The 25,245-nt window shown below is 34.4% G+C and overlaps 2 protein-coding genes across 3 annotated transcripts; one reads left to right on the top strand and one right to left on the bottom strand.

Moving 5' to 3' along the window:
- Positions 1-16,716: 16,716 nt before the first annotated feature.
- LOC112278985 (uncharacterized) lies at positions 16,717-17,576 on the bottom strand. Its single transcript, XM_073532245.2, has 2 exons — positions 17,147-17,576; positions 16,717-16,925 (listed from the first exon to the last, which is right to left on the bottom strand). Exons 1-2 carry the CDS (start codon positions 17,436-17,438, stop codon positions 16,864-16,866), a joined length of 354 nt encoding a protein of 117 aa, XP_073388346.1. The 5' UTR covers positions 17,439-17,576; the 3' UTR covers positions 16,717-16,863.
- A 399-nt stretch (positions 17,577-17,975) lies between these two features.
- LOC112278134 (SNF1-related protein kinase catalytic subunit alpha KIN10) lies at positions 17,976-24,065 on the top strand. 2 transcript variants are annotated; one of them, XM_024511275.3, is made up of 10 exons: positions 17,976-19,124; positions 19,268-19,452; positions 19,727-19,909; positions 20,483-20,614; positions 20,868-21,053; positions 21,564-21,653; positions 21,862-21,951; positions 22,168-22,335; positions 22,545-22,847; positions 23,245-24,065. In XM_024511275.3, exons 1-10 carry the CDS (start codon positions 18,932-18,934, stop codon positions 23,356-23,358), a joined length of 1,644 nt encoding a protein of 547 aa, XP_024367043.1. In that variant the 5' UTR covers positions 17,976-18,931; the 3' UTR covers positions 23,359-24,065. The 2 variants fall into 2 exon arrangements, with proteins under 2 accessions (XP_024367043.1, XP_024367051.1); XM_024511283.3 differs by having other exon boundaries at positions 18,400-19,124; positions 21,862-21,945.
- Positions 24,066-25,245: the final 1,180 nt, after the last annotated feature.

The raw sequence follows: 25,245 nt of genomic DNA, 5'->3' as shown, positions 1-25,245 counted from the left end.
CACATGTCACATATATTAGTAGTTTGTATCAAAGACATATATTTATTCTAATTATTACTTAGATAATATGAATAAATAGAAGTAGATAAAAATAAATTAATTTCATAATATCTTCTATGAAAGCTTCTTAGAAACTTTATAGACATTGCTTTGACTTTATATGTATTTGTAGTTGATTAATAGATTAGAAACTTGATCAACAAGTTCACCATATGCTATACGTGTTAGCAACTTACAGAACAAGTTAACTATGTAGCATCCATATAGAAAACTTGCCTTATAAATTAAGATATGTATCATGCAAAGTCAACATATTTTGAAAATCCTATAGAATGTTGTCACATAGCTCTTAAGTAGATAGTATATATAAAAATAAGAATGAAGCTTTCTTCACTTTTATCAATTTCTTTCTTGCTTCTAATTTAGTTTCAAGAAGTCTTTGATTTTTTCATCTTTTGGCAATAGCCATTCTAGTTTTTTTTAATATACATAATTTTTTATTTCTATTTTGTTATACTTCTTTGAAAAAATTTGATTTTCTTATTTGCTTTCATTGAATTCTTGTCCTTGATAGATTGACAAGAATACACTTACAATATCAAAGCTTTGATTTTTTTTGATTAAGAGTAGATCATTTCTTTTTCATAATAAGACATAAGCGTATTAGAAATTATAGATTACCTTCTTTTAAATTGATATTATTTTTAATATTTTATTTCTTCTTAAATTCTTTCTTTTATTTATTTTGAATGATATTAGATATTTCTTTTTCTCTAAGTATTATTGTCGTAGAGCTTATTGAAATAAGAAGTGTAATGGCACAAATATAAGAATAATTAAGATAGTTAATACTTGCAATGCATCAATTCAATTTACTACCACAAGGAAGAATAAGAATGATACAAAGTAAGATATAGAGATGATTGAAGCTACTTCAACATCTACACCAAATCATATCCCTGCTCCTATGGTGGAATACCATTTATATACTAGAAAATCAAGAATTGCCTTACTTAAGAAGTTTGATCTTGTACCATTAATTATTGGTATAAGATCAAAGTTTTGAGGATTCATCAATCAAGTAAAATTGGCAATTAAACTTCAATCTTAAAGCTATCCAACTTTAGGATTATAAGTTAGGTTTATTGAAATACTATTTTTTGATTCTACATCATCATAATTTTCATTTTTTTTTTAATGACGTGACCCAGTATTGGAAAATTTGGAAGCTTTTTTGGTAGAGTTTTAATCTATGTATGGGAAACATAATGTAATTTATATTGCAAAAAATAAGGTTTTTATTTTGCAACAAAAAAATTAATTTTTAATATTGTATATTTTACAATTTAGATTACTTATGATTGATATCAAGTTGAATAATGGTGTACTTATTAGTCAATTTTTTTATGTATTATAATATAAAATAATTTGATATTAAATTTACTTGATCTTCAAACATTGAATCAAACAATTGATTTTTTTCTAAAATGTGACAATCAACTTTTTGAACTTTGGTTTTAGAATCACATAAATTAGCCTCAATATTATTACAATTCAATGGCAATACCAACATCTTTTTAACACATACCTTCAAAAGTAGATGATATGCAAATTAATATGGTATATTTCAAACCTCTAATTGAGCAAGAAAAGACTTATTGTTGTCAAAAAAGATTGTGTTTATATTATAGAGAACCAAAGTACATTGCTCAATATTGTCTAGAAAGTAATACAATCATATAATAAGAAATACAACTATAAAAGAAGTCAATATGTCAAAATACAAGTTTTTCCACCTATAATAGGGATTGTGCTACTAGAACCTTACACATCTAATGAAGGTCTTATTTTCTCCTCAAATCCTTTACTTATTTTATAATAAATGTTAATTTAAGAACATAACATCACAAAGACTTTATTTTATTAAATTCAAGAGCCTCAGCTTGTTTTTTAAATGAAGAATTTGTTAAAAGATATAACATACTTTTGATAAAGAAAAAAAAATCTATTCATGTAAAAATCATAGAAAGTTATTTATTATCCTTTAAAGATATTATTTATGAAATATTTCTCATAAAAGTAATAACTATTGATTATAATAGCTTTGTGGTATTTAATATCATTGATCTCCTTTTAATTCAATTATTTTAGGTTTATCATGATTAAGAAAGTACAATCATCAAATAAATTGGTTTTCTTATAGTCTTAGCTTTTCTAAAAGTATAACTAAAAGTATAATTAATCAAATAAAAAGTCATGAATTAAGTACAACCAAACATGTATTTGTAGATGCAAGAGCTTTTATGCATGCTACAAAAGAATAATCACCTTAAAATCATTTATATCACATCTGTTTTTAATAGTAGAAAGACTTAAAATAATATTTTTAACCAATATCAAGATTTTAAAGATATATTTGAAAAAAAGAATGCAAATACTCTTTGAAAACATCATTCCTATGACTATTTAATTGACCTTTAAGAAGGACTTTAATTAGCATTTGAACCAATCTATACTTTATCACAAAATGAACTACCTAAATTTAAAGAGTATATTAAAAAAATCTAGCCAAAAACTTCATATGTCATTTCAAATCTCCAATAAAACTCCAATTTATTTTGGAAAGAAAAAAAGTAGATTATTGCAAATATATATCTCAATTATCAAGGACTCAACAAGATGACCATCAAAATTAGGTATCTATTACTTTTTATATCTAGACTTCTTGATTAATTGAATCAAGTTAAGATCTATACAAAAATAGATCTAGAAAGGACATACAATTTGGTATTCATCAAAAAATGAGATGAATGAAAGATTTCATTTTAATCCAAGTATGGATATTTTGAATGTAATGACATACCTTTTGAACTTACAAATGTACTAATACCTTTTCCACATCTAATAAATGATGTCTTTTGAGAGTTTTTAGATAATTTTATTGTTTTTTATCTAAATAATATCTTAATCTATTCTAAAATATAAAAGAGCATAAAGTTCATATTTGTCATATATTACAAAAATTAAGAGATGTAAGACTTTATATAAAAATAGAAATGCATGTATCTCATATTTTTTAGGATATATCATTTCAAATGATGGACTTGTGATAGATCTTAAGAAAGTTTAAACTATTATGAATTAAAAGATGTCAAAAATAGTAAGAGATGTCTAATACTTTTTAGAATTTGCAAACTACTATCAAATTTTCATCAAAGAATTTTTTTCAAATTATAGCTCCACTTACATGTTTGACTTGTAAAGACAAACTTCAATGAAATCAAGAAGTGGAAGGAGTATTTGAAGCTTTGAAGCCAACTTTTGTTTTTGCATAAATCTTATATTACATCAACTTTATTGAACTATTTTTTATGAAAATACATACATTAGACTTTGCTTTGAATGCTATATTGTCATAAATGAGAATAGATGATAAACTTCACCTAATAGCTTTTTATTCCAAATTTTTTTCAATAACCAAGATCAATCACAAGATCCATAGTAAAGAATTTCTTGTAATTATAGATTTATTTTAAAAATAGCACCATTATTTAAAAGGTGCTCCTAATTCAATCACTATGTATAAAAATCATAAGAATATTATATCAACATGCATATTGAATTATTACTAAACTTGTTAGAGCATGTCTTTGTCAAGATTTTGATTTAAGATTACTTATTAACTAAAAAAATAACAAAATTTGTTAGATATACTTTCTATACAATTTTAATCTTGTATCAAAGGAAAGAAATTCTACTTTTAATGAATAATGGATAATACTCTTGAAGCTAGACCATCTTCATATTTGAGTAATAAAATCAATACTAATTTTTGATTCAAATTTTATTAAGCAAGTTTAGTCAAATATGTCTTTTAATCTTCTTATTTATGATATTTTGTTAGGGACATAGTCCTTAGAACCTTCTAGAGACAAGTTTCTAGAACCTTCTAGAGACAAGCTTCTAGAACCTTCTAGAGACAAGCTTCTAGAACCTTCTAGAAGCAAGTCTCTGGAACCTTCTAGAAGCTTCTTAGTTGGTAGAAGATGTTAGGGACATAGTCCTTAGAACCTTCTAGAGATAAGTTTCTAGAACCTTCTAGAAGCAAGTCTCTGGAACCTTCTAGAAGCTTCCTAGTTGGTAGAAGTTGCTTGAGAAGCTTCCTAAATAGGAGTATATATTGGGATCGAGGCTGAAGAATTCTTCAATCTCGACAACACATCTCTTGGAGCTCTAGCTCACCTCTCTAGTGTTGTTCTTGTATTCATCTAATTAATCTAGTTCTTGCCAGTTCTTCTTGAACTTCTTGGTAGATATCAAGTCTATATTCTGTGTCCGTGACAGTTTGTCGAGACTTCACTCACCTCAGATATCAGAGCTAGTTTCTTCTTTGTTAGAGTGTGGATTACCCCTCTACTTGGAAGTGTACTAGCACTTTAGAGGTTGCGGATTACCCTCCTCTAAATTGATACTTCTTTTGTTACAATATTGGAGTCTTATTCTTCTTAGAGAGAGTGGATTACCCCTTTTTTTGAAGCTCTTAAGGCATTTTAGAGGTTGCGGAATACCCTCCTCTAAACCAATATTGTCTTCTTGTAGAGTCATTTCTGTCCTTCTCTTAGAATGGTCGGGGGCCAAGACATTAGTATGACGAAAAGTTCAGAGTCCAAGTTAGATGCTATCATGAATGCCCTCGCTACGTTATCGCAAAGAACTGCAGAGATTGAAGGAGTCGTGGCAAGGCTTCATAATGATGGAACATTTGGGATGGCACAATCTAGGTTGCACCAGCCTCAAACTTCTACACTTGGAGAAGCAACTTTGCCTCAGGTTCGACAAGCACCGCTGGTTCTACAACATAAGGAACCTCGAGTTAGCCTTCCGGACAAGTTCGATGGTACACGTTCCAAGTTTCGAGGATTCGTCAACCAAATCAGGTTGATAACAGTTTTACAGCCCGAACGCTATCCAACGAAGGAGTCACGTGTTGGGCTTGTTGGAACCTTACTTACAGGACAAGCTCTATCATGGTTTCCTCCTTTGTTTGAGAAACGATCGTCCATACTAAACAACTTTGAAACTTTTTTGGAGGCATTTGCGGAAGCATTTGGTGAACACGACAAGGTTTGATGGGCTACAACAAAGATCCGGTCACTACGACAAGGGATGCGTTCTACATCAGTCTATGCATCGGACTTCAGGCAATTAGCATGCGACATCAATTGGGATGAAGAAGCATTGATGAGTCAATTCTATTAGGGTTTAAGGAATGATGTGAAGGATTTGCTATTAACTCTTCCTAATCCACAAATGCTCAACGAAGCTATTAGCCAAGCTATGAAGTATGATAACCGCCTATTCCAACGTCGCCAAGACCAACGTTCAAGACAACATATGGTTCGCTACACCCCAACTATGTTGGCAAGCAGCGTGAATTCACATTCAGAGGTAGAAGACATGCAAATTGATGCGGTACGTATCAAATCTCTTACTCTAGAAGAAAGAAAGCGGAGTATGGAGGAAGGTCTATGCTTGTATTGCGGTGAAGAAGGCCACAAAGTTGGAAACTGCACCAAAAAGTAAAATCAACGTATTATCAAGACTAGGGGTGCGTTTATTCAGGAAAACGAGGATGCCCAGCTATAATAGGAACCGTGCGGCTGGACAGTGAAATATCGCAACAACAACCAAGTTCCTTTCTTTCCGCTCAACCTGCCCTTTGTTTTACAATCCCTTTGCTTATTGGCCCTCAGAAACTGAGAACCTTAGCATTATTAGATTCAGGAGCATCTGCTTGTTTTTTAGACGAAGAATTTGCAAAGCGTCATAAGATCCCTTTAGTACAAAAATCCAAACCTGTTCACGTTGAGGTCATAGATGGACGACCTTTATTGTCTGGTAGTGTCACCCATAAATTAGAACCTATAGAGGTGACGTTTAAGGACCATAGTAATCATATTATTTTCAATATTATTAGAACCCCATCAAATCCTGTTATTCTTGGTCTTTCCTGGTTGGAAAAGCAGAACCCATCCATAGATTGGAAGTTGCGAAAGATGACCTTTCCCACAAAACCACCCAAGAGCAAGCCTAGTAGAAAATCCTGAATAGAGAAATCCTTATTTATTGGAGCAAGAGTATTTATAAGATTGTCCAAGGTAGGCACATCGTTTGTCATTTATGCGGCTCCAACTACCGGGGAGAAGATCTCGACAGCAAGTATACCGGAGCAATATAACGATTTTAAAGACGTGTTTCAAAAGAAAAATGCCGACATGCTACCAGAACATAGACCATATGATTGCACCATAGACTTACAAGAAGGAGCACAACCGCCTTTTGGCCCAATCTACAATCTATCGCAGATGGAGTTGGCGGAGTTGCGGAAGTACATCGACGAGAATCTAGCCAAGAACTTCATCTGTCATTCAAAATCGTCAGCTGGAGCATCCATCTTATTTGTGAAGAAGAAAGATGGCTCGTTGCGGATGTACGTGGACTATCAAGGCCTCAACAAGGTAACAAAGAAGAATCGTTACCCGTTACTCTTGATTTCTGGTCTTTAGAACAACTTAGACGTGCAAGGATCTTTACAAAAATTGATCTAAGGAGAGCTTACAACCTCGTACGAATCAAGGAAGGAGATGAGTGGAAGACAGCGTTCCGTACAAGGTATGGCCATTTTGAATATAATGTCATGCCCTTTGGTCTTACCAATGCTCCAGCGGTCTTTCAACATATGATGAATGACATTTTCCGAGAGTATCTTAACGATTTTGTTGTCATCTATTTGAATGATATTTTGATATTCTCCAAAAATGAGGAAGTGCATGAAAAACATGTTCGTTTGGTATTGGAGAAACTATGCGAGCGAGGACTATATGCCAAGTTGGAGAAGTGTTTATTTCACCAAATAGAGATGGAGTTTCTAGGATTCGTTGCGACTATGGAAGGCTTGAAGATGGATCCCAAGAAGGTGGAAGCAATCGTGTCTTAGGAGGTTCTGAAGATGGTTAGAGATATACAATGCTTTCTTGGTTTTGCCAACTTCTATCGGATCTTTATCAAGAATTACTCTCAAGTTGCTACTCCTCTCACTCGGTTGACATGCAAGGATAAGCTGGAATGGGGACCTCTAACAGAGAAGGCGTTTCAAAATCTGAAGACCGCATTTACTACGGCTGCAATCTTGTTACATCCAGACTTTACAAAGGCCTTCTATTTAGAAACTGATGCTTCGGATTTTGCTTTGGGAGTTGTACTTTCACAAATGGGAGAAGATAAGAAGCTCCATCCAGTTGCATTCTATTCTCGAAAGTTCTCTGCTGCTGAAATCAATTATGAGATCCACGATAAGGAACTTCTTGCTATAGTGGATTCTTTCTAAGAATGGCGTCACTTTCTTGAAGGAGCTGCACATCCAGTGATTATATACATAAATCACAAGAATTTGGAGTATTTCATGTCGGCTCGAGTTCTAAATCGTCGTCAAGCTCGATGGAGTATGTTGCTATCTAAGTTCGATTTTATTATCACTTATCGACTTGGAAAGCAGCAAGGACTATCCGATGCCTTATCGAGGAGATCGTATCTTGTACCAAAGGATAGAGAAGCAGCGTTTGATCAACAATGTACGACATTGTTGAAGCCAGAGCAATTTCAGCTTTGCGCTACTATTATGCCAATTGATGCTGACTTCCTGAATCAGGTACGTGCCGTAACCATTGAAGATTCAGTAGCCATTGATATTAAGCAGTGTGCCAATGACGACAAGTTCAAGGTGGAGGGAGATCTTTTATACTTTGAAGAGCGGTTATATATCCCAAAAGGACCAGCACGACTCCGAGTTCTTCAATCTCGCCAAGATTTTCCAGCTGCGGGACATTTTGGATTCAACAAGACCTTGGAGCTTATTTCTTGAGATTTTTGGTGGCCTCAAATGTGGAAGGATGTGAAAGATTTTGTCCTCTCCTGCGACATGTGTTCAAGATCCAAGAATCTACGGCATCGCCCTTATGGACTCCTACAGCCATTGCCGATTCCACGTCGACCATGGTCTTCAATTTCCATGGACTTCATCACGGACCTGCCATCATCAAACTCATTTGACAGCATCTTTGTCGTGGTAGATCGGCTTACAAAAATGGCACACTTTGTCCCTTGCAAGAAGACATCGTCCAGTGAAGCCACAGCAAGGCTCTTTCTCGATAATGTGTATCGATATCATGGACTACCAGATGATATCATATCAGATCGAGGAACCCAGTTCGTATCAAAGTTTTGGAGATCTCTTCTTGAGATACTGAAGGTGGATATCAAGCTTTCTTCAGCTTTTCATATTCAAACTGACGGTCAAACGGAATGGGTGAACTAAGTCTTGGAACAATACTTACGATGCAGCATCAACTATCAGCAAGACGATTGGACCACATATCTGCCGCTAGCCGAGTTTGCATATAACAACACCCTCCATGCGTCGACTCAATACACACCATTCTTTTCCAACTATGGGTATCATCCGAAGCTTGATTTATTGAGTCTATCAACAAATAACAATTGAGCAGCTGAAGGATTTACGAAACAACTATCAGAGCTTTAAAATATGTTGAAGCTTCAATTACAATCCGCTCAAGAATCCTACAAGGTGTCTACAGATAGATTTCGGAATCAAGCACTTACTTTCAAAATTAGAGATAAAGCATGGCTTCTTCGACGGAATATCAAGATCAAGCGACCATGTAATAAGTTGGACTATGGAAGATTGGGACCATTTATCATTCAAAAGCAAATCAATCCAGTGGCGTACCGTCTAGAATTACCGGCTTCTATGAAGGTACATCCAGTCTTTCATGTTTCTTTGTTGGAGCCTTATCGAGAGTCATTTTTTCCTAGAAGAGTGCAATGTCCGCCACCTAGTATTGAGATCGAGAACCACGAGGAATACGAGGTTGAAAAGGTGCTGGATTCTTGGCGAAGGTGAGGCAAGTTGGAGTATCATGTTCATTGGTGCGGCTACGACATTAATGAGCGAACGTGGGAGCCAGCTGAAAATCTCACCAATGCGCTGCAAAAGGTACAGGAGTTTCATCAACAACATCCTCATAAACCTAAGCCGGTTCGACAATAGCTTCTTTCTGAAGCTTGCTCACCCAAGAATATAAGAAAGGGAGAGAGCACCACCAAAATTCGTAGTTGATGTAGTTATTTTCTCCAAGATAAAATAGAATTTTTTCAGTAGCCATAGTTTGGTCTTCTGATATGGATAGCTAAGAGATAGATACTATGCCAGTCAGATTATCTCAACCAATTAGTTCACGAAGGCGACCTCGAGATGAAGAACCACCTGCACCATGACGATGATGAAGGATACCAAGTAACCGATCACTGGTGATTGTATTTGAGTCTGAGCCTACTTACGATGGTTAACCAGAAGGCATATTTGCAGGACAATTTCACAATGAAGACACGGAAGTTTATGCTTGGTCAGAAGTTGAAGGAGTGGGCCACTACTATTGGCTTCAAGGGCCGATGAACCACTTACCTCGTGAACAACAATTGGAGTTCATAGCAGACGTTATGCGACAAATCTTCATTTTCTTGCATTGGTACTGATTGACAATAACATTGCTTCTCAGAGACCTCAAAGCTAAAGAAGGGGATGATGTTAGGGACATAGTCCTTAGAACCTTCTAGAGACAAGTTTCTAGAACCTTCTAGAGACAAGCTTCTAGAACCTTTTAGAAGCAAGTCTCTGGAACCTTCTAGAAGCTTCTTAGTTGGTAGAAGATGTTAGGGACATAGTCCTTAGAACCTTCTAGAGATAAGTTTCTAGAACCTTCTGGAAGCAAGTCTCTGGAACCTTCTAGAAGCTTCCTAGTTGGTAGAAGTTGCTTGAGAAGCTTCCTAAATAGGAATATATATTGGGATCGAGGCTGAAGAATTCTTCAGTCTCAACAACACATCTCTTGGAGCTCTAGCTCACCTCTCTGGTGTTGTTCTTGTATTCATCTGATTAATCTAGTTCTTGCCAGTTCTTCTTGAACTTCTTGGTAGATATCAAGTCTGTATTCTGTGTCCGTGATATATTTAAGGAAATCCTTCAAAGTCTTATGATACTTTTAAGTTTGAATTCAAGAAAAATCTACTTTATTTTGAAGAATGCTTATATGTTATAGAAGGTGAAGCTTGATTATGTATTCTTTAAGCTCATCATGACTTTTTAATATCAAAATATTTTACATATAGTAAGACTTTAGATTTAATATCTAAGGATTTTTGATGGCCTTAAATGTGGAAGGTAATTAAAGATTTAATACAATCTTGTGATATTTGATCAAGATCAAAATTTCCTTGTTATCAATCTTATAGACTTTTTCAACCATTATCTATTTTAAAACAACCTTAGTCTTCTGTTTCTATCAATTTTATCTCAAATCTTTTAGTCTCAAGTTTGTATAATTCTATATTGATGATAGTAAATTATTTCATCAAAATAGTTGTGAGTCTAAATTTCACCTCTCAATGAAATTAAAGCCACACAACAAATTCAAAAAGTGGAATAGAAGAACTTTTAATTGTGTAATTGTTAAGTTGATTTAAATCTTAGTATTATTAATTCAATTAAGCCTTTCAAGCAATGATTACCAATATTAATAAAAAAAATATTTAATAAAATTACTATTGTATTCAAGACAATTTACATGATTTCTACTTAAATCTCAATGGTTTGTTCAAGATCATTTATATAATCTTTAATTATTAATTTTTATGTAATTATAAAAGTATAATTAATTTAATTAATCTATTAATTAAAATTTATAAATTATTATTCCTTAAATAGTTAATGATAAAAGTAATTGATCAAATTATCACCATTAATCTATAATAAAATTAAAAAATCTTAAAAATTAAGTTAAAAATAAAAATTAAACATCAACATCAAAAATATAATTTAAAAATAAAAGAAAGAAGATTAAAGATTAAAAGTTAAAAATTTAAATCCAAAATTTGAAATATGAAATTTAAAATTATTATAAAAATAAAAGTAAAAGTGGCACTAAAGAGTGATAAAAGCAAAAGTACCTTGATAACATCCAAGAATTAAAGGCAAGAAATCCTTTTTATTCCAAAATTTGCCAAAAATCGTAATTAATTCTAAAATTCTAAAATTTTTAGTTTGTTTTAAAGTTAACTTGAAGGTGCTCCTACTTTAATAAATTTAAATTCAATCCAATACCTAAGCCGTAAGAAATATCCCTTCAAAGTTGAATAACTAAGACTACCATGGCAAGCAACCTCCCTCCCTTTAAAAATTAGTTAAAAATTCAGTCAATCTTTAAATTTAGTGAAATTTATGCCAATAGAAGCTTCACTTAAAACTTCACTCACTTCCAAAATTTTACAATAACTCAATTAGGAGGCATTGAGAAATATCTTTTCAAAAATAGATGATATAAATTGCTAAGGCAACCGACTTCTGCATACTCGAAATTCCACCAAAATTTTTTCCTTACTTCAAATCAAGGAATCCTTATCTTATTAAAAAGCTAACAACTGCAAAAAAATTCACATTAAAATTCAAAAAATTGAATGACTGATTGAGGAAAATTCAAGGCTCTTAAATCCTTGGAATATTTGGAAGGCCAAGAGGGCTATCTATCACAATGACCTACGTCTTAAAACCCAATGACCATTCTTTACTATTCAATATCCATACATACACAACTACAAAGTTTAAAATGAGATTAAAAATCAAAAATAAAATAAAGATTAGAATTTAAGGCCAAAATTTAGCATGGCTTTGCCCTTCACTAAAAGAAGACGGAAAGAAGGCTTGCAGAACCAAGCCACTCTTATACAATTGAGTGGTGGCTTGTGGGAGGGCAGCCACATCTCTACCTTTGATTTCTAAGATCCCTAATGTAGATCTTTGGCCTTCATTCATCCAAAAGCCAATTTCATTACCAAGGCTGATGGCTCTTATAAGTGGTCAAGAAAGTAGTTTTTAATAAATCTAACTTCACCATTGTATTCAAAATATCTTTTTATGCTGAGATCAACTATTCACATGCCTCAATCCATGTTTAATTGCAATTTTTATGAAATTTTTTACCTACAAGGATCTTCGAAATTCTTATAAAATTCTTCAAAATGAGAATTTCATTGTTCCATTTGTATTTTAAAGGAGGGGATGTTGATCTTATTTTCTTCCCTCCAGGGAGTAAATCCAATGCCACCATTGAATTAAAAAGGCTTCTATTAATTAGAAGAACCACCATGCTACTTGAATTTGTTGAATTAGGAGGAAATCTCAAAACTATTATTGCTGAACTTTACTAAATCTTTTAGAAAATTATAATTCTAACTCACTCTAAATCATGTGAAATGATTGTATGTGAATTTATATTAGTGACTAATAACCTCTAAATTATTAAAACTAACTAAGTTATTATTCTAATTTTCTAATTCTTATCACTTTGGCCTTAATTAACCTAATTTATGGAATTAGGCTATGATTTATACCATCAAAGGTTGTAATCCTAAAAAATCTATAAATCTAAATTCTACTTATATAAATCTTAATCTACCATGCTTAATTATCATAAAATAAAAAAATAAAAAAATAAAAATAAAAATAAAAATAAAGCATAATTGAGAATTCACTATGACACATTTTGTATTATGTACAAAATCTATCATAAGTGAAGAAACAAATAGGCTTTTTTTTAACAACATCTTTTTCTATCATGGATTGCTTAAAGATATTATATTGAATAAGAAAATTCAATTCATATCAAGATTTTAAAAAACGTTTTTTGAAGGTAGATCTAAAACTATCTTTGGCTTTTCATTTTCAAATTGATAGACAAATAAAGTGTATAAATCAAGTTTTGAAATAATATTTGAGATGTACCATTAATTATTAATAAGATGATTAAAAAATTATTTTGTTACATATAGAATTTACTTATAATAATATAATATATTTTTCTATGTAATAAATATCTTTTTTATTAATTATAATTATTATCTATGATTTGATGCTTTTGACTTTTTAAAAGTTAATAATCTTATAACAAAAGATTTGACAAATCATCTATCTGAGTTACATATAACAATAAAGGCTGAATTGAAAGAATCCTAAGAATAATTATATAGTAATGCAAATGCTTATTATAAAAAATAACCTTATTTCCACGTTGGTGATAAAATATGGTTACTTTTTCATAATATCAAAACTATTTGCCATTGTAATAAATTGGATTACTGTAGACTTAGACCATATTCTATTTGTGAATAAATCAATTTAATTATTTATTGATTATATCTATTGGAGTCTATAAAATCCATCATGTATTTTAAGTCTCTTTTGAAGCCATATAAGACAATGAATATCTTGAAAAAAAGACAAATATCACTGCCTTCTATAGAAATGGATAATAATCAAGAATTTAAGGTAAAAAAAGTCTTACATTTGAAGCAGTGGTGACTTAGTTTGGAATATCTTATCAATTAGTGTAGATATGATATTAGAAAATATATATAGAAGCCAACAAAAAATCTTACAAATGCAGTAGAAAAGATCAAATTTCTTTATCAATGACATTTATCAAAATCAAGATTAAGGATATCAAGCCTTTATTATAAAAGAAACGTAATTTAAAAAAGATTTCATTCTATCTTCTATCCTTGTTTATAGTATTTGTATAATTGTGGTGTTAACGAAATAGAAAACCAATAACAAGAAGATTTAATTCAAGAACCATTATTTGTTGACTTACCACACAAGACATTGCCATTATTACAGCTTTTAAGATGACATAATAAGAATAAAGAGCTTCAAAAATAACATATTTTTTCTTAGATAGATGGCATGACATAATATATTTGATATTATGATCTAAAAAGAATTTTTTAATGTTTGGTGATTTTACTGGAGATAGGTATGATTGCTAATGGTATTACAAATATTTTATTTGAAGTTACAAAGGTTTCAATTGTGATCAAATAATAGGATGGTTTTTTTGCCTTGAAATAAGATATTATTGATGACTAAGTGAAACTATCAATTATCTTCAAAAGGAACAAAGATTAGAATATATGACAAATATAATTTACTGTAGCTTAGACTTTTTAAACATGTGCTCATCACTCCTTATAGAACTCATCTCTAGAAGCGAGAGTAATGTTATGGATATATATTTATAATAATTATTATATAGATAATATATATATATATATATATATAGAAGTAAATAAAAATAGATTAATTTCACAATATCTTTTAGAGAAGCTTCTTAAAAGCTTCATAAATATTACTTTGACTTTACATGTGTTTGTAGTTGATTAGTAGATTAAAAACTTGGTCAACAAGTTAATTACATGCTACACATTTTAATAGTTGCAGAATAAGTTAAATATGTGGTGTCCATATAAAAAACTTGCTTTATAAGTTAAGATATATATCATGTAAAGTCAACACGTTTTGAAGGTCCTATAAAACGTTGTAACATAGCTCCTATGCAGATAATATATATAGAGGGAAGAATGAAGCTTTCTTCATTCTTGTCAACTTATTTTTTGTTTGTAGTTTAGTTTTAAGAAGTCACTTATTCTCTCAACTTTTAGCAATAGCCATTCTAGTTGTCTTTTGATATACATACTTCCTTATTTCTATTTTGTCATACTTCTTTAAGAAAGTCTAACTTGTTTATTTGCTTTCATTAAGTTTTTGTTCTTTTTAGCTTGTAGAACAAGCTAATTATGTGGCGCACATATAAAAAAACTTGTCTTGTAAGTTAAGATATGTATTTTACAAAATTAACATATGTTAGAGGTCAATATATCTAGGAGGTCAACATATATTGGAGGTCGTATAGAATGTTGCTACGTAGCTTCTAATTAGATAATGTACATGGAGATAAGAATGAAGCCTTCTTCACTCTTATCAATGCCTTTCTAGTCTTTATTCTTGTTTCAAAATTTTTTAGTCTTCTTATCTTTAACAATAGCTATTCTAGTTTATTATTATATCATCTTTAAGTCATTATCTAGTTTTTTTGAGTGATCCAAGAGTATCTTAATCTTTCAAATCTTCAAAATTCATGTCCTTGATACATATATTTTTATATATAAGATGATCATTATAAAAGTAATATTTAACTTAATTTTTATAAATAATTTTATTTTATTTTTTTAATATTTTTTAGGATGAGATGCATATATATATATATATATATATAATCATTTTAATTAATAAGATTAAGCATGATATTTCTCTTATTATTTATATGAATTAAAAATTTATATGTTAATTGCCACAAAATCTATCATAAAATATTTTTGTTAAATTTTTTATATCTATATATATATATATATATATGTATATATATATATATGTATACATATATATATAAGATAATAAGTATGCTTCAAAAGAATTTTATGTAAATTGATTTCTATATTCATATTAATTTATGAATGATTAAATTAATTTTTTATAGAATTTTAATAATAACTATTAAATCTATCAAAATATGCATAATGACAAAAGTATGCTTCCATCAAATTAAGTGAGATTTATTAAAAGTCACCATTGATAAATAATAATTTAAACCATTTTCATAAAATTTTTAATTGGAAAGAAAATAAAATTATAAACATATATATTTTATATATGAATTTATCTAATTTTATTTTTAAAATTATAATATGTATATGAAAATATTAAATAGATTCAAGTTTTTATTAAATTGATCCACTCATCTTAAACATTATGAAAAAAATAATGACCTCAAGATTTATTTCTCCACTATTGGATATGCAACAAATAAAAACCAACCATATACATCATGATTACCATATTCTTCATCAATAGTGGGTCTATTTGCTAAAAGCATGGATCTATTTAATATTCTTATATATATTTTTTTTTCCTTCATGAAAAGTTGTAAAAAAATATTATTTTTTATCATATAATTATCTTAATTACATATCAGCCATTTTAAAATAATCCAATATATAAATATGGAAAAACAAGTATTCACCTATTTACATAATGATATTTGGTGATTGTGTTTATTTGTCTTCAAAAGTTGCACAATTATACTTGAATATTGTTCATTTCATATAAATGCATGTATGTACATTTCCCAAATTTGTTTTTTTGTTTTGCTTTGTTTTGTTTGGTTTTGCTTTGTTTTGTTTGGTTTTGTTTTTGTTTTTGTTTTTTTTTTTTTGTTATTGTTATTGTTTTTTGTTTTCTTTCTTCTGACACCAAATGATAAATGCATGGTCGTATCATGCATTGCATATTCTGAGTCATTTCTATATTAATAATGAATAGTATGAAATGTACATTTCAATTTTTTTCCTTGCTTAATGTGTCTGTGATCAAGGAGAATGATGCCCTCAAAAAAGAAAAAATGATATAAGATTAAAACAATGAAGGGTCATGTTATGTTTACTCATTTTTCATATTTCTTTAACAAACCCTCTTAATGAACCATGCAGAAGCAATGCCAAGATCTCAAAATGCAATCCATGTCATGAACAAATCTGCCCTTTTGTTTTGTATTTTTGTATCCCATTCTTGTAACCACTGGTGAGGGATGGAAACTCAGCAGCTGAGATACAGCCGTTTTATTTTAACTTTATTTTTTGAAATGGAAACGGAGGTGACAGGATGAAATAAAACAGTATTATTATTATTATTATTATTATTATTTGTGTTCTTAGATCCATAAGTTTAAAGCCTTTTCGAAGAATAATTCCAGGTGTGAGACTTTTTCAAACCGTGCATGATCGTGCTGAAGCAAAAGTAGAGTCTCCAATCATGAGCCTACACGTGCGTGTAGGAATTCGTCAGGTTGGCAGTTTCTGTTTGTTGTGGAACCACAGAATCATGTTTCTCAATGGCCACGCTTCTGCAAGCAGTTAATACACAGGTGAATAATCAATTGATTAATAAACCAAACAAATTCAAAGTTGATGATGGAAGACTGGTACAAATCTCAGAACTCTGGGAGAATCAATGAATCAGGCACCATTGTAACATCATTTTTACCGAAAGAGCAAGCAGGCAGCCTCCAGCGTTTAGTTCATTTTCCCCCTTATCTACAGTAGAAATGTTTATTTATTTATTTACCTTTTCTGTTTTTGTTATCATTCAAAAAAATAAACAGCACTCTTGTGTCGACATCGTGTTTTAGCGATGGCGTTGTTTCAAACGAAAAAACGTCAGTGGAAGGAGCTGCTGCATTGCGGCATCTGATGCAGGAGGAGAGCTCACGCGGCCTCGAGGAGGGCGCATGGGAAGGAAAGAGAGGTAAGATCGCACCTAGTGCTTCATCGCCAGTCACAAATAAAAGGAGGACCGAGGGGAAGGGGAAAAAAAGCAACGGGAGACAGGGAGAAAGAATAGGAGGAGTGGTGAGCATTGAGAGTCTCGAAACGGGACCACCAGAGCCCGAACTGTAGCCAACAAATCATCTCGAAATTAGCACATTCCAATCCTCGGCCACAGGCAGGGAAGCCAAATAAAAAAAAAAAACTCCCTAAAAACCAAAAAAACCAAAAAACACAATGGTCACTGAAAAACACAAAAAAAAAAAAAAAAAAAAAAAAAAAAAGAGCCAATAGCAAGGGCAACAAGAAAGAGACGGGGCCGAATGGGCACGATTCCCGACAACGAACGAGGCCGAGGGCGAATGATGAAAGCGCGGCCAAGAACCAGAAAAAGCAACGCAGAGTCCGACCGAGATCGAGGTCGAGAACGAGAGCTCGCGAGATCAATCAAGGACGAGAATCGCGAAACAGACGCAGCCAGATGGTGGCGTCCGAGGAGTAGCCCGACCAGCGGGGGCTGATTGATTGATACCGTGGTCTGAGACCGAGACGGGTATGGACATCAACATCACCACCTCCTCCCTATTAGATAGTGAGTGTCACATCGGAGAATTCTTTGGGCGATGTTTGCCTTGCACGATCCCCCCCACCCTCGCTTTTGAACTCGTAGACCTCGCTCGGAATCCTGCGGTTCTTGCGCTCAAGTGCTGGCGCTGCTCTCACGCGCCGGGGATCGTATCGCTGATTCTAGTCTAGGACGAGAGTCCCTTTCTTCGGGTATGCGCAATGGCGGATTGTCGTGTGGTGAGCGGGGGTGGTGGTGTTTAAGTGTAGCGGAGTGGAAGGAAGGAGCTAGGGTAACAACGCAGTAAGGAGGAGGAGAGATAGGGGGAGTTGGACGCAACGAGGTGTAGCGTGGAGATTGGGAGGTGTTAAGGTTTTAGGAGGAGATGGTGTAGACATGTGTTTTGAGATGCTGTTTGCTGACTGGTTGCGATTGGGGTGAGAGAGAATTCTGGGGGAGTGGGGTTTGGAGGGAGGGGGGGATCTTTTCGAAATGAGGGGTATTCGTGAGAGTTTCAATGGGCCGGGGGATCTGTTGGGGGAGGGTCGTGTTGGAGGTGGGAGAATGAGTTTCGTGTTGTTGTAGGGTTGTGGATTGAGGGTTTTGTTGAAGTAGGAGTTGGTTGGACACGTGATCTGAGGCGATGAATTTTGCGGCGATGGTGTGATTAAGGGGTTTGATCTGGCAAGGGAGGGTGCTGGAGGTTTTAAGAGGCTTGTGGAAGCCATTGATTGCGTGCCCGTATTGGGAATAGAGGGAGGATTTGGCATGCTGAAGCTGTTGGCGTTGAGGTGATCTGGTTTTGGAGGTTGTAGTGTGAATGAGTTTGAGGGTGACACTGACGGATTCAGTGTCCAGCGGAGGATGAGTTTGGGTGTGGTGGTGAGGAGGGTTTTTGCATTGAGAAGATGAAGCTCTGCGTAGCTGGCGGGTCGTGACACTGGTAGGCTCTACCGGCAGTGGATAGGGACAGGAGACGTAAGTGCCGGAATTTTGGGGTGGAGGTTAGAGGGATTAGCGATGGACTCCGGTGGAAGGCCCGTGGCTCCTGTAGCCGTGGAGTACTATCTGCCCAACTACAAGATGGGGAAAACCCTAGGGATTGGGTCTTTCGGGAAGGTGAAGGTGGCAGAGCACACTCCCACCGGCCATAAGGTGGCCATTAAAATTTTAAATCGACGAAAAGTCAAGTCGATGGACATGGAAGAGAAAGGTTGGCTGTGTCCTTTCTACGCTTTGATACACTTCCTTAGACAGTATTTACGTTTCGAAACGTTTACATTTGACTTCTGCATTGACTCATTGAGCTGATACTTCGACCGTGGAATGTCTTACATGTGATATCATTTCATGCAGTCCGACGCGAGATCAAGATATTGCGGCTATTCATGCACCCTCACATAATACGCTTGTACGAAGTTATTGAGACACCAACGGACATCTTTGTGGTCATGGAATACGTGAAATCAGGAGAACTGTTCGATTACATTGTTGAAAAGCAGCGTCTAGGTGAAGATGAAGCTCGACGATTTTTCCAGCAGGTAAATTTTTGCTTTAGTTATGCATTTATTTGCAGTTCATTCGATTAGCTTAATATGATTAAAGTGTCTTGGGAAATTCTCCAGTTTCAATTGTACAAATCGAATGGTGTGAATTGAGGATATCAGCCGCGGCCGAGAGGCCCCTCATTGGTTTTCCGTGGTTCACAGTGAGAGAGGTAAATTCCTTGGTTGTTTGAATGGAATTTTTGAGGATTCTGTGTGGTCCTCTTGCTCTTCAGGCTTTTATCTGGTATAAATTGCTCATGCTGCGCAGATTGTGTCTGGCGTGGAATATTGCCATCGGAATATGGTTGTTCATCGTGACTTGAAGCCAGAGAACTTACTTCTCGACTCCAAATGGAACGTCAAGATAGCTGATTTCGGACTGTCCAATATTATGAGGGATGGTCACTTTCTCAAAACTAGTTGCGGAAGCCCCAATTATGCTGCTCCAGAGGTTTTCCTCCATGCCTTTTCCTTTAAATATGACAACCTTCTCTGATACTACTTTGTATATGATGTGCTTCTGATATTAAACTTTAGATAAAGTATCTCAGGATGTTTTGATTTTTGGTGTTGGATGCATGGACCAAGTTGCAGGTTTCGCAGTCTGATTATGAAAACTTAACATGTTAGCCACAAGCAAGCGCATAAGGAAGACATGCACAAGGCAAGCTGCATTGTACATAGTTTTGACACCATAACTAAGCACTTAGTTCACAAAGCCTCCAACAAATTCCGCACATTGAATGTATTGGGTTCCGTTCGGTAGCTACAAGATGCATTGGGCATGAGTCTCAATGGTACCGCATTTTACTGATACTTCGTCACACTGGGAAAATCAATGGATAATTACCATAAGTGGCTTGGAGGAATCCGCAATTACTGAACATTTGAAATTTGAGGCACATGAACGACAGGCTTCCTCGAACATTGTACAAATCCTCAAAGCATATGCTAAATCTTTTGTGCATAGTTGTAGTATTTAAGTTCAGTCTTGTATATTGACTTTGTATGCTTAAAACTGCAGGTTATATCAGGGAAGCTCTATGCCGGTCCTGAGGTGGACGTCTGGAGCTGTGGCGTTATTCTGTATGCTCTCTTGTGTGGCTCGTTGCCCTTCGACGACGAAAATATTCCGAATTTGTTTAGGAAAATCAAGGTCGGTTGAGTAGTTTGTTTGTATTTTCTGTCTCATTGCCTCCTGTTTAGCCACTCCAGTGTCTACGAATTTGTCTTGAACTGTCTGGCTTGTTCATCTTTAAATCTATACGCGTTCCACAACATAATGTATTCTTCAATATGAATGTAACACTGATTGAAGGGTAATATGTTCAGAGTCTCTTCCAGACAGTGCGTGTCCTTGCCTCACCCATCATTCGTTGGTACTCACTCATGAATTGTTATATATTCAGGGTGGCATCTACACTCTGCCTAGCCATTTATCACCAGGAGCAAGGGATCTTATTCCAAGGATGTTGCTGGTAGACCCAATGAAGCGAGTAACCATTCCTGAGATTCGGCAGCATCCTTGGTTTTTAAATCACTTGCCTCGTTACCTTGCGGTTCCTCCTCCTGATACATTACAGCAAGCTAAGCGAGTAAGACTTTGGCCTAATGTTAAAGTTTATATGCTCTTGAAATACTTTATTAACAGTGTCTACCTTGGATATAGGCTTTGACCTTTGAACTGATCGATACCTCAAATTATGAACTGAAAGTTTTGCGTTTCTTGTACCGTATGTTGATGTTGATTTTGGGAAACTTAGTAACGAATACCTTTGATTTTTATGTCCACTTGCAATTCAACATGTAAATACGTAACAACTGTATGATGTGTCACGTCCCAAAGTCAGTTGAATTAGAGGCTATAATTACATTACAGTTTCAATACGAGGCCAACCCTCGTATTCTCAAAATTTAATTTGGTTTAAAATTAATGGGAGGAGCATTCCAAAAATGTACAGCCTGGAACGACACTAGTTTTGAGGGTACGGGTCACCTTGTTTATTTGAGAAAAGCTTAGATATGAGTTTGTAAATTATGACATCTGTAATTATCAAACTCATTCACCGACAACATTGGTAATTTGGTGTGGTATCTACCAACAGATTGACGAGGAAATCCTGGAACGGGTAGTTGCGTTGAATTTTGACCGGGTACACCTTATAGAGTCACTGCTCAACCGCGTGCAGAACAAGGTACTTTTATGACAGTATAGTGTGGTTTGTCAATACTCTTGTGGCTTGGTAGTACCAACTTAAAGGTTGGCTCATGTTTGAAGTGTTGGACAACATTTCTTGTAAAATGTTATTACAGTTAGGATAATCAGCATGGACTTTGTATCTTAGAGCTGATGGGATTCGCGTACATGTGTCAGTATCTAATGAGAATATTTTTATCATACAGGCAACGGTAGCATATTATTTGATGCTGGACAATCGTCGGAGGCTATCAAATGGTTACCTTGGCTCTGAATTTGATGAAGGAAAAGTTAGTGTGAGACTATCAATCATTGCTTTAGACATCTATTCATTTTTGAGGGAGAATGTTTAATAGATGCAATATTGTTCTAGTGTGACTTGCTTTACATCGCTTTAATCACAATCCGGCATCTTTGTTTGTGTTTTCCTCTGCTATGGGATATCTCTAATTCATGAGCTTGCGCGCCAGTACAAATAATATCTTATGTGAAGGGGTTTTTGTTTGATGTAGGAGCAATCGTTGTCTCCAATGTCACCCTATGGTGCACATGGCGGGACTCCAAGGTCTACCTATCCTAGATCTTTAATACGCACTCCTAGTATGGATCGAAGAGGTTCATCTTCCTCCGTGCTACAACACAGGGTTGTCGCTGAGAGGAAATGGGCTCTAGGTGTTCAGGTATGTCTTAGTCTCTTTTCCTATCTGAGTGAGTGTCCCTTAATACGAACATACATTTCATAGAACTCTTTTTCTACTAATCTCGTTCTGTTCCTCTATGACGAGTAACAGTTTTAGATAAGGATTTTATTCGCCCTATTCGGTTTGAGGAATTGGAAGGTTCTTCTTGCTTTCAGATGACTCATTGCGGATGTATAACTGTAATGCAGTTACGATCACATCCCAAGGAGATAATGTCTGATGTTTTAGATACCCTCAGGAAGTGTGATATCAACTGGAAGAAGACAGGTGCCTACAATTTGAAATGTCGATGGGTAGCTCCAAACCAACACCTTAACGACAGGGCCTCAGAACATCGTGGTATTCCTGATTCCCCAATGGCTGGAACTACACCTAGAGTTTCGTCTGGCCGCTGGTCTTCTGAGCAGCAGGGAATCTCTGGTTCAGTGGCGTCTGGAAATAAAGACGACGAGAGTGGCGTTGAGAGCAATGTCCTCAAGTTTGAATTGCAGGTGCGTCCTTTTTTCTTTTTTCTTTTTTCTTTTCTCAATAAGTAAAAAAAGTGTGTTTTGGAATCGTTACTCTCGAAGGTGTATTAGTTGCCTATGCCGTATTCGTCTTGGAGTTATCTTTACCTCAAATCTGGACTACTCAAATTATCAGATAGCTTGGTTGGAACCGCAGCTACATAGTTGTCCTCTCCCTGGTGGCATGTGTAAATGTCACAGGAGTTTTTTTAACACTGGACATCTGGTTTAAAGGAGACTCTCAAATTAGAGATTTCCTTTTTAGCCCACAAGCGTCGCAGATCTTCTATTTATGCGGACTGTGGTAAGTTTGTGACTAGGTCATTTTATTTATTACAACTCATTTGAAGGTAGTCAATTTGCTTGTTGGTTGCGAGTTCAGCTCTTCAAGATGCGAGAAGAGAAGTATTTGCTGGACCTGCAAAGAGTGGAGGGCCCTACCTATCTCTTCCTCGACTTGTTCTCAGCTTTTCTTATTGAGTTACGGGTGGCTTGACCTCCTGAAAAGTCGCTACATTTTGGTTGCCGTCTGGTTGGATGCGGGCATGGCAGATGTAATATTGGCATTAGTCTCGATTTGCCTGCTTTGAAGCAATTTGACTGAGTCCCAAGAGCCCTTGTATTATGGAAGCGACCTGCGGAAATCGTTTATGTATAGTAAGTAGGGTTAAATCTCAAGTAGACCCCTAAACGAGAAGCCAGAAGACAACCGAAAGCTTCAAAGACAACCAGAACTCACCCAAAGCACATCAGGTTGGACAATTAAAGAAGACTATCATCTCTAGTGCTCCGCCTCCTCACAGGACTCTGCTACAGTAGTGGGCGGGATTATCTACTCATACCCAGTCTGGCAACGTGACATTTATTGCATCTTCTCAGCACCTTGGTAGCCCGTTCCAGCAATACAGCATCGGCAATTTGATTTCTCAGGCTTAGCTATTGTCGGCCATGAGCTTCTCCATGTCAACGAGGCAAATGTTTTGTTCGGTTTTACTTTTCCCGGTCTCGCCTTGTTTTGTGGCCATTTCTTGTGTTGATCCTAGGTAGTGCTGTCCTTTTGGATTGTGGCTAGTAATGATATAGTCGACTAGCATGGAATGTAATATGGGTTTTGCTAAGTGCATGTAAAGATGTACCATTCTTGCCCGTCAGAATTATTTTCTTAAATACATTTTCTGCACTTCTGTTGAAGGCATTAGACTCGTTCCAGTATCTCCATGATTGAAAACGCTTTTTCCTCATCCTCGTCTTTTAATGTACTAGATTCTCCTCGTAATTGTGTACTTGAGTCGTGTTTCACTTCAAAGATACACGTGTATTATCTCACGCTTTTGTTGTCCAAATTCGCTGTCCACGGAGACTCTTGACTTGATTTTGCTTCCGTTTCCTGTTGAGGAACAAGAACTTTCATGCTACTAACCGACGTCACTGGGAAAGGATTGGACAGGTGTTGGTGGTGTTGGGATTCTTTTTGCATACAAATGGGGTTGTCTATGAAAGGTGAGGTGGAGATTGAAGTCCTGTTGGATTGGCATGTAGTTGTCAGCAGTCCTCAAAAGGGAAGTCCAACCACACCCTTCAAGTAGTTTGTGTTGCTGCTCCTGGACCTATGCCACCACTGCAGATTCTTCAGATCCTCATGTCATGTCTCTGCACGTTGCACCATTCTTCTTTGCTTCTCTCTGTAATTTATCCAGAAAAATCTTTGATGTTCTTCAATTCTCTTTTTTTATTCTAATGTATGTACATGCACACATAAATATAAATATAAATATATTTTTTTTGAAGCAGTTCTAGTTTGAGCAATTTTCTGAGTATTTCTTAATTCACGTTTTGCTTCTTGTTCTTTCATTTTTTATTTGCTATTTTTAATTTTTTTTTTTCTTAATTTGTTTCTCATTTGCTTGTCACCGTTTTTCACAAAAAACAACACAAGATCTTTAACTAGTTCTATGTATTTAAGACATGTTGCATTAGAAATGTGTATACAAACAAAGACCTAAATAAATGAAGCGGTTTATCTTAATCTCTCTCTCTACATATATATATATATATATATATATATTTACATATATGGGCACACACACACAAGAGCACATGATTTTTCAAAAAATAATAATAAATAAATAAATAAATTCAACTAAACTAAAATTTGCATAACAAAATCAAAAACATTTTACCTAAAAAATTATTCACAATTTTATTTTTAAAAAAGGATTTTAAAATGATACCCAATATGAAACCTCAATTATAGAAAGATAGTAATTAGAAATTTGATTTGACAGATATTAGACACAAGATGCTTAAAATATAATTATTAAAATTCTGAATTGTGTACAAGGTATATGCATTTAAGACTTCAGTAATAATAAATATCAATATT

The sequence above is a fragment of the Physcomitrium patens genome, chromosome 2 (genome assembly GCF_059467195.1).
Source record: "Physcomitrium patens ecotype Gransden chromosome 2, ASM5946719v1, whole genome shotgun sequence".
Classification (NCBI taxonomy): Eukaryota; Viridiplantae; Streptophyta; class Bryopsida; order Funariales; family Funariaceae; genus Physcomitrium; species Physcomitrium patens.
This window is presented reverse-complemented; position numbering and strand designations above follow the sequence as displayed.